Here is a 12,733-nt window from a genome sequence, read left to right as displayed (position 1 = left end):
CGCAACTGGGGTTCAAACCGCGAATGCCTGAATGATAACCTGGATGTCCTACTACGACACTATAACCCTGGGGACTTTAGAGGATGTTTGAAGGTTTGATTACGTGGGGAGAGAGAAGAGGACCATGTATATGGTAAATCTTTGAGATATATATATATATTTTTAAATTTATAAATTTAATATATAATTATTAATATTTGAAATTCGAGGGAGAAGGTATAAATATACTTCAAAGACAACTTATTTATTATTGCTGAAGATTGATGCATAACTTATGCTTTGAATTGACTCGATAAGTGAATAAAAAAATCATCTATTTCTATAATTATTCAGATAAAATTTAAACACCTGAATTATTTTTAAAAAAAATATTAACAAAGCATAAACTGTATTTTCAAAATTTTAGAATTATATTTATATATTTAACAAAGGCAAAATGTATGATTAATGATTTTTGCCATGTAAATATTCTATAAAATATTAATCATCGAGTCGCTGTTCATTGGTTGGTGAGTTGAGGTCAAACTTGTGTCTCTTCTTGGGCTCGCTGCTGACCGGCACGTGCGTCGCACATCTTGGGCACCGCGGCGCCGCCTCCGATACGAGCACGTAGAGGAGGCACGCCGGGCACCCGGCGACAACCATCGCTTCCGCAGGCGGCTGCTCCAGTTCTCGATCGCCTTCCTCCTGCAGCTTCACCGGGGAGGAGACTCCGGTGGACGATGAGGAAGGCGGGGAGGGAGAGCCGTCGGGCCGCCGCCCGGCGCGCTCGAGGGAGGACCGCACCTTATCGAGTGTGCACACGCTCTGGTACCGGGAGGGAGGCGCCATCGCTTCATGTTTGGGGAGGTGATCGGAGGGGGACGGCGGGGGAAGCGCGAGGTCGAGGTTGTGGTGGCGGCGGGGCGCTGGATGCGGTTCGGGCTTGTGGAGGTAGGTCCTTCCGGTCTGTAGTTGATTGTGAATATAGGGTTTAATAATTGATCAGCAAGAACAATAGCATGCGAAGAATTCTTCTTCTTTTTTTCTTCACGCGTGAACAAGTTATTGCAAACAATACTTTCTTGTGCAGATTCCTATTGTAAAAATTTTTCTTTTAGCAAAGAAATAGTAGAAAAACTTGGTATAGAAGGGATAAAGTGGATTGAAAACAAACCTATTGGATAGTATGTACTATTTATATTAGGTTGAAGTTCTTAGTTCACGGAATTGAACGCTAAATTGAAGCAACCAACTTTCTTAGATGAATGCATGAAGGAAACTGAGTTAATGATGGAAGTTAAGTGTATAATTTAAACAGAGAAATCATGCATAAGCAGCCTGGAATAGGATTACAAAAGAAATCAATTTTTTTTTTTCATTTAGAATGGTTTCAAAGAAACAATTCACAAAATAGAACAGCTTGAATCCTGAACGGGAAGAATAAGAAGGTTGATTCCTTACCACTAGGTCTAACCGTCTCTCCCATCCGTCAGGAACTCTGAGCTCAAGATCAACCTCAGCAGTTCCGACCACTTGCTCTCCATTTCCAAGTAAATCCCTGGTGACAAGCTCCCTCGTCCTCTCCACTTCCTCATAGCCTCCCGGCCTTTGAGCCAAGGATCTTATGTCTGTTTCCATAGAAGATCTTTTACAAAAAGAGAGTTGAAATGAAACTAGAGATGTCCAAAAAGAGTTTGGAATCTGCAGAGCCATACAAAACAGACATATCTTTATAGAAGATAGATATACATACTGATTTCCAGATATAACAAGTTTGGAGGCATTGACGGCGTCAATAAATGAGATAAAACTATTGCAGATCATTTCATGGGCCACACAGATATTGCTAATTAATTTTCTCTTTGACTGTTGATTACACTGTAGATTTCATATCTGGGTGATGAATCCTTGGAGTGAGGAAGCAGAATAATTTCTAGAATGTACTGTAGTTTGAATCCTTCTGCAAATTTTGCTCATGCAATGGATAATTATTTCTTGCCTTTTTGGAACATCTGCAGTCGTGCATCATTCATTTATGATGTTGAGTAAATCTGCATGCAGTTGCATTCAGCTAATATGTTTTGCTTTTGCATCTTGATGCCTGGATTAATTTAGGAATTCAGATATGAAGTAGCTTATGGATAAGACTAGTATGTTAAGCATCAAATGGATTGATATAGAACTTGGTTTAGTTATTACAGAAGAGACAAGTAGCATGAGGCCTGGAGGTTGCCTAACGGAACCTGAAATTCCAATTAGATTATTGCAGACAGTGCATCTGATGAAGATACAAGGGTGTTTGTGCAATTCTTGCTGACAGGTTTGTACTAAGCAACCGGCTTTTATATGATCTATGCTATTGAATACATTTAAATAAATTTGAGATCGCTAACATAACTATAGTGGAATGGACAAGATCACTACGGTGTTAATGCTTGACAACACAATGTATGCCGTTGGAGGATGTCAGTCAACATCTGAAACATGTCTCAGTTGTTAGGCCATAAGAACACAGATATTTAAATTTAGTGGCTGGAATTGACTTGATCTGCTTAATAAATGGGTCAGTGTTTGTGTAACTTTTACCGCTACTAATCTCTCCTAATTTTCAGTGCCTCCATCTATCTGGAATATTGTTGCCTTTGTAAACTTTAGAAAAAAAAATTCTTTCTAAAGCAATGGCCAAATTCACTATAATGCATGAGAAGGTATCAGTAGTATATTCTACAGTTTAGTGTTCATCACTTATATAACCAAGTTTCCATGTTCAGTTTCATTTTGGCTAACAAGCTTATAATTTTATGAATTACAAATTGCATCATTACTCTTGGTAAATTTGACAGAAATATTAATTCCATATCTTATCCTTTACTATTGCGCAATGATTGAGACAAATAATTTAATTGCACAATGTTTTTCTAGATTTCTTTATTGTTCTGACCACTGGTCCCAAGTATTTGTTGCATGGATGACATAAATGTTTTAGAGGAATTTACCAATAAACCCTTTATAATTAAGAATTATTAAAAAGATGCTCATATAATTGTTTTTTTAATAAAATTCATACCCCTTCTCATGATACCCTCTATTACATGACACAAATTGTTTTGCAAAACAACTTGTGGATATATATATATAATTACGACCCTTGCCAAGGTTTCGGTCCTAAACCGGAACGATACAGTTTCGGTACCGTCTCGTGTTGTACAGATATAGTTTCGGTATTTTTTTAAATATAAAATATATTAATTAAAAAATAAAATATTTAACATAAATATTTTAAAAATAAACAATATAAAAAATAATCTTTAAAAAAAAAAGATATGAAAATAGATAAATAAATAAATAAATAAAAATTTTATTATAATTTTTAAATTAAAATAAATGACATATAAAATTAATTAGATAATTTTATTAAGGTTTAATAAAGTCTCTTTAGATTATCCCCATCATAGTTAGGAGTTGATTAAAATAATTAATCTAAGTTTTAATTTAAAAAAAATCTAAAATCTGACACCACTCGAGACACTTGCACGACTCCAGTACTGTCGTAGGGTTACGCGACCCCTGAGTGGCGGCTGTGGGTGTCGCGTGACTACTTCGGTGCAACCTTGGTGGTCACACGAACCCTTCGCGGCGGTCATGTGTTCGTGCGACCCCTCTGTGGCGGCCACGGGGTCATGCAAAACCTCCGCGGCGGCCACAGGGTTGCGCGACGCCTCAGTGGCGGTCGCGGAGGCTGGAGGGGTTATGCAACACCTTCGTTGCTGTTGCGGGGTCGCACCCTTTACTACAGCGGTCGCACGACGCCTCCCAGCTGTCGCAGGGCTTAGTGCCGGAGTTGTGTCAGTGTCGGTCGTAGGGCGGAACGAGATGTTTTGCCTGTTTCGCCCGGCTCGGCACGACACTTTAAACCATGATATATATATATATATATATATACCAAAATAAATGTTTTAGACAAAAATATTAATATTCTACTTGTATTTAGAGACATATAAGGATCACAATTTTTTATTTAAAGATGTAAATCAGCTTGAAATTTGAAAATTAACACACGTTTAATTTATAAAATAGTTTGTGATTGTATTATATATTAACCCATTTATTAAGGTTCATTTCCACCTTGTTGAACTGTCTCTATTGGAATTGCATCAAATCTTCAATGAAAAAAACATATTTTTTGAACATATTCCTATTTTTGTGCATGTTGCACTGAAATCATGTTCCACGGCACTGAAAAATCCTCATTATATCTGCCATTTCCTCCCTGGTAGAAATGCCTTATCATTAAGACATCTCAACTGCATAAACCACTCAAACTTGTGGTATTTATTGTCCTTGCATATATGTCAGCTTTAACTAGATGTTCACTCGTGCACACAATACTCACTTCATATGCATACACTTTATAATGGGTGAAGTTAAAAGGTGACACACAATTTTACATTCTCTGCCAATTAATTCTCTAATCTCTACCATGCCTAATGGTGGTGTCACTGGAAAGAAGAGATCTACAAGCTATTTTGCATCACAAATTCTACATAAAGAGATCACTCTCATGAAGGAGAGTTTATTACGAATCTTGCACTTTGAAAATGTGGGAGGTGGTTGGCTCCTCAACTGTTTAAATGGATTGATATAGACAGTATCGTTCCTAGTTAGAGGGTAATTGAATGCTGTGAGGGAGGCTTTTATTCAATTCATAAATGAGGTTTAATAAAGTTGGGGTGACTTTTGTTTCTACATTGGCATTAAAATGACTTTTTGAAGTCAATGGTTGAATTTTTTATATGAGCTAGTATATTGATCAAGAACCACATGATCTTTTACCCTTTATATCAGCTGGATATTTGATTCAATTTTTTTATTCTTCCAAGAAAGTTGTTTGATATTTTCTTCCTTTTTAAGATTGGGTAAACAAAAATCACAAGTACAGATATTTGAGAGTTAATTAATTTACTATGGGAGTTTTGTCATTATAGTTGAAATCTCAAGGGAGTTGCATCAATTATTAGCCAAGCTGGTCAACCATTGTGATATCTCTATTAAAAGGATGAGGATCTGTAACTCACAACTGTCCCATAAAGAGAGTGGATATGCAATGTTGGACCATCTATGCCAATAATCTTCAAGAAATCAAACTCATAATTAGCTCAATTTTAAATTTAGAAAGTAGACTTGCAAACTGATCGATTTACTAATTTAACTAATTATTGACTTTGAATTTTGTAACTTTATTTAATTATTTATATCCACATAAACTGAAGGTTTATTAAATGATTGTATTTATTGTAGGCCAAAATTACTAAATTTCTTGTTCAAATGGCTTAGGTTTAAATTACTATGTAAAACTACTATTTGTTGCCCCGAGGGCAATGGTGCAATAGTTAGACCCTCCAATGAATAACCAAGGGATCTAAGGTTTGGAGTCTGGATTTTTCCTCCGGTGAGAAGTGGGCTAAGAATGTTGGCCATTTGGATGGGCTTCCATGAGCGCTTCCTAATTTACACCAGTGGGAAACCGGTTACCTCAGGATTATTTGGTTCGAAGAGCAAAATGCCTGAATTACAAAAAAAAAAAAAAATGAACTGCTATTTGTTTTATATGTGATCATTGATGATTCTAACTTCTCTTGAGAGTCATTAAATTATTGTATGACGATTTAAACTAATCACAGGAGGATTGACTTGAATTGGGTATAATAAGTATTGACTATCTTTTGTATTATTATTCACCAAACTAGAGATTGATATGATTCATAATAAATGTGGATGGTATATTTTCAAATTTGGATCCTTTGGCTTGACCCTAGGCTTCAAAAACTTGTGATAATGCTAGAGTCTTTTAAATCTCCCTGGATGCATTTAATAGACTAGAGATTAATGGAGAAAAATGAATATATCATAAAAATGTCAATATATCAGACATGAGTTATGGAACAAAATATCAACATGGAGACATGAGTGATGGCACATCAAATTGAGGGATATATTATATATCCAACTCTTTAATAGTTAGAGACTTGAATAGGAACTCTATGGGAATTCATATTTTGCACTAGTCACACATTGAAGTATAAAAGCAAAACCTTGAGCATTACTTAGACACGGAGGCATCATGCAGAGAGAAGATCTGAGAGCCGAAGACATTTCACCAAGATGGTCAAAGTTGTAGGTGGAGAAATTGCAACAGAAGTGGAGAGATTAAGAAAGGATAGGATGAGAATATCTCTTTTGGAGAACTCTAACTCTAAAATGATGATTTTGATACCATGCAGAAATTGAGAAAAGTGAAAAATCTTATATATATCTTATGAAATAACCATTCCATGGGTATCTATAGACTCGTGATAAAATTTTAGATTTACTAATGTTAGATTAAACCCACTAGATCAATATTTAATATAATACCTTGAACAACTTCTTATGATCCTAGAAAGCTAAGCTTCAGAATCCTCTTAGCAATAGAATTTAGAGAAATGGCAGCTGAAACTACATTTTATTATTGGAGCTTCACTTCTTAAGTCGTATCAACCTAATTTATCAAAATATATATTGTTGTGTAAATTATGCTAGAATATGTTATATGAAGTGAATTTTCATACTATCTTATTTGAGATTCTAGTAACTGCTGCCGCTTGACTTTCATCAATAGCCTGCTCTTATCTTTAATCCATCCTGCATCAGTTTATGTCAATTCTCCTTCAGTCAGCTGATGGATAAAAATAGAGATCAATTCTGGCAACATGGAGTGTCTTTCTGTAATAGCTTCCCTCTGCTATTCTTTGCTCAGTGAATGCCATCGTAATTGTTTATGAGTTAGTGCTGGATCATATTATTTTGGGGATGAACTTCTCAAGTCCTGCTCTTACAGAGTAAACTCATCTTTCAACTTGGATTCTGGAAGAACACATCAATGTGAACAAGACTTCATTTGAGGATGGTCTGGTGACCAAGTTTCTGCTGTTGCTTCTACTTATCAACAGATCATCAACCCTGGTATTTCTTCTCAATATAAAAGCTTGGAATTAATTTGCTCCAAATAAGGCCAAAGAGCTGACTTGGCTGGTGGTGAAAAATAGAATCAACTCCATAGTCAAGTTAAGATAAATGGTTCATCTCCAGAATGAAAATAATGTATTGTGCACAGATGCAGTTTTTGAAACAAATCGAGAAGTCATTATTTTTTGGCAATGAATAGCTATCCTGGAACTTTAAAGTCTTTCAAAAAGGTGGCAAAGTTGGGAAATTCCTTATGTCTAGCTTGGGTAATCATTTAGAAAGCAAACCCTGGTATATATTCCGGGGATGAATAGTGGAATTCTGATAAGCTCTTTACATCTTGAATAGAATGTATTATGTTTTAGAGCCTTAGAAGTAACTCACTGGACGAAATATGATTAGAAGAATGCTCATGGAGCTTCGGTGAAGCTTCAATGGAGTTATCTGTTTCTTCTTTTGAACATGGAATTCTGATTGTCTCTTAGTTTTGTTGGAGGCAGCATTGCTTTTGAGATGGTAGAAACTCTCTGAATTATTAGAACTCCTGCTTTCTTTTTCTAATATACCAAGTCAACTATTGTTCGCTAGAATTTTTTTACAAAAAAATAATAAAAAAGGAAAGTAGTTAGTGCTAACATGCATTTGAAAATTTTAATAGCTTGTGGAGCATTGCTTTCAATCTCTTGTGGTAATTTCTGGGATCACCCTTCACATCCACCAGGTCTCCATAATCTCATCATTCAAGAATTTTGATAGTACCCAATTGAATCTTATGTTTGTGACCATCTGAATGTATAAAAATGTAGGATTGGTGATTGAAACTTGATATTGTTTTTTTTTTTTTCCTTTCTGTTCTCTATAGCGGTTTTGATACCCTAACCATAAATTGTTAGCTGAATTATCGAATATCGACCTGTATGCCTTTCATCTATGTCTAATACTAATAATTTCTAGTCTTTGCTTGATTTGTTGTCCAATTTCCTACCTATTCTCTGAGATATCATTGCATTACACGTTGAAATAAAACTATGCCTTCACAAACTGTAGATTTTATTTACTTTTCTTTTTTTATCTCAGCATTTGATTGATATGTTGCAAACACTACTATCATTTAGTTATTGTTTGTTGAATAAGATTCTAAAGAACTCTCTGTTTGGTCTATATGATACATTAATTCCACAGAAGAATGATATTTATTTGCTTCAGAACAAACTTCTGCTTTGAATTATATATGATTCCGATAGCTCGAGTATGGAAATTATATCATGCGAGCTGGAGAACTATAGAACTCCTAGATTTTATTATCTAACAAAGCATTTTGCAGAAATCACTGGAAAAAAGTGCAGTCTGTAAAATTGTCACATGGTTCAGTCTCAGATTTTGATTGGCATTACCAATTTGAAAGATGCATCTCACCCTGCTCCATCAGATGATCTTTGATGTCACGAAGGTATGTGTTCCTGTTCCATTCCATGAAAACAAATTGAGGTTGCTTCAATTAAAACGAAAGGTACATCCTTACATTCAAACCCGCACGACAATACATGCTTTCTTAATCAAACTGATCGAAATAATGAATGTATGCAAACATTGAAATTAACATCTAACATGGATAAACTCTCTGATATGTTCTCAGAACTTGGCCTGAATTTTATCAATTGTCTCCTTGCTTACTTGGAAGGCCTTTGCAAGTACATCATCAAGGATTGGCGGTGTCGATCCAAAGACAGCATTGGCAACAGTGATAACACCAGGGTTTTGGCTGCTGAGCCCGGCAATGGCCACGGCACTGGCAGCCCAGTTGTTGTATTGATAGTGTATGAGGCCTTGAGGGAACACATACACATCTCCCTTGTTAAGAACCTTGGTGTAGTGCTTGTTCTCAGGGTTTGAGGTTACAAAGCCGACAAGGATAGTGCCTTCCAACACCACAAGGACCTCAGTGGCACGCGGGTGGGTGTGTGGTGGATTGAGTCCAAAGGGAGCATAGTCGATGCGGACTAAGGAGATGCCGTATGTATTCAACCCAGGAATCTGAACCACATTGACAGGGGTCACCTTGGAACCAACCGCATTCGAAGTGTTACCAGCCTTGTCAAGGCCACTGAAGAAGAAATCATCAACGGTGACCCTCTTCGAGTCCTTACATGGGAGGCCATTAACCAAAGCTGCACGAGATGATATGCATTAGTGACTCAATATATTTGGATTCGACAAATGCATGATAATCACCTGTCGAATTCTCATCGGCAACACAAAAATCTTGGAGCTGGCCGGGATCAGAAGCCATGGCAGTTATGGAGGCCAAGGCAATGAGGGCGACGGAGATGATGTAGCTCGCCATCTCTCTACTCTCTCTTGCCTAGTAAGAGACACTGCTTACTAATGGATGAGTTAAAGAGTATTTATAGATTTTTTGAACTGTTCATCTCTTCAGCAACTCCGGACGGCACAGATCCTCCTCAAATTGTTTATGGAATTATAGAGTGAATTAGACTTGCTCCAACTGTTGTATTATCATGGACGTTGTCCGGCAATGGCCAAGTCTTGATGAGTTGCGGGGGAGAAATTCATTGATTTTATTTTCATGCCGTGGGTTCTTGCCATGTGTAAGAGTTGAGTACCAACCTTGTATTATTTTAATATGATATGCCCGGCCCAGCAAGGAAGTTAACAGGCTGAGTGTTTGGCCCGGCCCATTAATACTTCCAAACACTCGATGACACTACTATATCAATGTGATTGCGAAAGAAGTAAAGTGACAATTGTTATGAAAATTCTCCCAACTATAAACAAATATTTTATGGTAAAATAAAGACAATTTAAAAATATATATAATTTTTAATTTTATTTAGTATAGCATTAAAGTCATGGAGTTTTATCTAACGATAGGGCTTTGATTAGTATAATCTTAACTATTTCTCTTAAATTATGAACGAATATCTATGGTTAATGAGTTGTTTGTAATCCACCAAGATTAGAATTAGATAGAGGAAATGATTGCACTTGGGGCATGGTGTGCAGTGGTGAAGGATGATAGTCCAATCGGGGTGGTGTGACGGTTAAGATATAGAGTGTTGTCTTATAAAATTTTAGGGTCAAAACTCGATGGTCTAAGCATACTTTCTAGAGGTGGAGTCATCCATGAGCTAGGGTGGGTTCTAGCCCCACCTAATTTTTATATTTTATTTAATTAATTTTTTATCCGGTCCCCACAACTCATAAACTATTTCCATTAGCTCCCTCCCTTTCCAATTTCCAATTGATTAAAAAAAACTACAGTAAAAAACTTGAATTATAATATTTAGTAAGAAATGGTGAAAAATAAATCTTAATTTATGCAGGTCATACGCGAGCTGTTTTCTTTTGATTTCTATCATTTCATCATCCATTTTCTATAGTTTGGGTCATGAGATGTGTGTATTTGAATCCTAGGAAAATTTCCAACCAAACTCGGTCATCACCATCGTCTCCCTTTAAGTTTTCGACAATAATTTTTAGCAAAATCATTGCGTGACCATTTTATTATAACCCAAATAGATTTTGATTCATTTTTGAGGAGTTCTCAATTCAATTCTAGATCTCTGATTTGAGTTTTTTCAGACGACCGATTGTTAGAAATTTTACTTGCTCAATTTATCTTTGATTTTGAGAGTTTTGAAGTTTGATTCCAGCTTGTATTGCTCGATTTATAAGCTGCTTTGAGTGAGAATTTTATCCATTTGATTTAATTTGATTTTCAACTAATGTATCAAGCTAATATTATTTATTGGTTGATTTATTATTGTAGATTCTAAAATTGTGAGACTTAGAGATAAAATATGACAACTCTCAAATTATGTTGAATATTTAGTTATGAGTTATTTGAGTTGATATTTAGAGATGATGTTTATGAATTTTTAAGTTTAAATTTTTACCCTAAAAATTTATTGTTGTGAATTTTTGGAAAATAATTCATTGGTTGCTATATTTGAGAATTATAATTATATCGTTTACTTATATATTGAATCTGATATATTTATTTAATTGATAGGTTGATTCATCTTGTTTTAACTCTTTCCGACATTTTTTTTTTTTGAGATTCTATGATTATTTATTCTAATATTGTTGATTATAAGAAAAAAAAAATGAAGAGCACAATTTCAATAATACAAGTATATAGTCATATTGACATGTTTTAGGTTTATCCTCAATTTCATTCTACTTTTGAGCTCTCCCAAACGAGTCTTATGTTAATGAAAATATCCTACGTTCATTTAAATTCATAATCTTTACTAAATCTTTTCAATATGAGATTTTTATTGAATCCCAACCAATATTAAATACTTTTATTATATATTTTCAAACAAATTAATATTCACATATTTTTTTATTTTTATTTATATTTTTAAATCAATTAATTTACGGTATTAATTATAATCAACGTTCAATCCTATATAGTTTTGAATCATAACTTTGCCCCTGATGCTTTCCCTAATGTTTTGACCATTTGCATGCACTAGTAGTTAGTAGTCATCCGTGATTTACCTCTTTTATATTGGTCTAGAGACGAGTTGGTAATGACACTAGGGGCGAGTGAATCACCTTTTATCGCATAATGGCGAAGGATGATTTCCATGTAATGAATTTGAATTACATGTTGGGTAATTTTGAATATTGATGCGGTGATAAGAGGAGGAGGGGGGGGGAGGGAGACCCCACCCCCGCTGCCATGGTTGAGGTCAATGCCATGGTGGATGTCAAAGTCAAGGTGGTCAACGTCCCTATACCACTGGCCGATTGGGGAGCACGCTCGCTCGATCGAGATAATAAAGACCCTATCCGACAGCTCGGTGAGGTTCCGAGCTTCCGACGCATAGAAAGACTGCTAGGTATCTGCAAAGGTACGTCGAGCGATTTTCCCGCTCGTCCAGAAAATGGCTCATGGGTCAGGACAGCGAGAGAGTCGGTCGAGTGACCTTCCCGCTCGGCCAGATAATACACTCATCCGAGCAGAAAGTAAGAACACGAGACGGGCAGTTATCCTTCGAGCGGCTATCCTACTCAGCTCAGTAAAAAGACACCACTAGCTGGATATTATCTTTTTGGGAGCATACGCCGTTGACAGGCGGCATGGTCGGCAGCTAGTTCAGACAGAAGATCGTATAGCAGAAACTTCCATTGTTACTTTAGAAATATGCTCGGTTCGTTAAGATACTGTGTCAGGGACACTTTACTGATACATCTAGTCAGGGGAAGCTTCGAGAAGCGTGCACGCCTTGGGAAGCATGCACGCGCGCTACAGGAGTCCTATATAAAGGGGGGGTCCAAGCTTCAGCGGAGGTATGCGATAATCTACTGTTGCTGCTACTGTTTGTTATTTTACTTTGCTTCCGCACGTCGTCGGTGACTAATTTGAGCGTCGGAAGGCCAACGCTGAGAACTCCTTCCCTGGCTCGGCACTGATGTAGTTGTGGTTGTAGGGTCACGCAGAGTCAGTACACAATCAACCAAAGCACCACATCCCTAACTTTCGTTACCTCGACTATCAGATATGATCAAATATCCATAAAATTTGAATCACTCATGATAATAGAGTATTACGTCAGTTTATTTATAGAATTAGTCGAATCATAAGAATGATATACCTCCATTAACCAATAAAATAAAATAAAATAAAATATATATATAAATATAAATAGAGAGATGATTACGAAGAAGAAAACAATCTTCACCTATTGCCCTCAATTCTCTCATGCTCTCCCCT

At 36.2% G+C, this 12,733-nt stretch overlaps 1 protein-coding gene and 1 long non-coding RNA gene across 4 annotated transcripts; one reads left to right on the top strand and one right to left on the bottom strand.

Moving 5' to 3' along the window:
• Window positions 1-462: 462 nt before the first annotated feature.
• Window positions 463-1,821, bottom strand: LOC121974429. Its single transcript, XM_042525491.1, has 2 exons — window positions 1,444-1,821; window positions 463-948 (listed from the first exon to the last, which is right to left on the bottom strand). The coding sequence occupies exons 1-2, from the start codon at window positions 1,804-1,806 to the stop codon at window positions 481-483; spliced, it is 831 nt and encodes a 276-aa protein (XP_042381425.1). The 5' UTR covers window positions 1,807-1,821; the 3' UTR covers window positions 463-480.
• LOC121974430 lies at window positions 797-9,686 on the top strand. 3 transcript variants are annotated; one of them, XR_006110000.1, is made up of 4 exons: window positions 797-933; window positions 2,175-2,302; window positions 6,673-7,503; window positions 8,312-9,686. It is a non-coding gene; the product is annotated as an uncharacterized LOC121974430 (long non-coding RNA). The 3 variants fall into 3 exon arrangements; XR_006109999.1 differs by having other exon boundaries at window positions 6,860-9,686; XR_006109998.1 differs by having other exon boundaries at window positions 6,673-9,686.
• Window positions 9,687-12,733: the final 3,047 nt, after the last annotated feature.

The sequence above is a fragment of the Zingiber officinale genome, chromosome 4B, assembly GCF_018446385.1.
Source record: "Zingiber officinale cultivar Zhangliang chromosome 4B, Zo_v1.1, whole genome shotgun sequence".
Classification (NCBI taxonomy): Eukaryota; Viridiplantae; Streptophyta; class Magnoliopsida; order Zingiberales; family Zingiberaceae; genus Zingiber; species Zingiber officinale.
The sequence above is the reverse complement of the archived record's forward strand: the minus strand, read 5'-3'. Positions and strand labels throughout refer to the sequence as shown.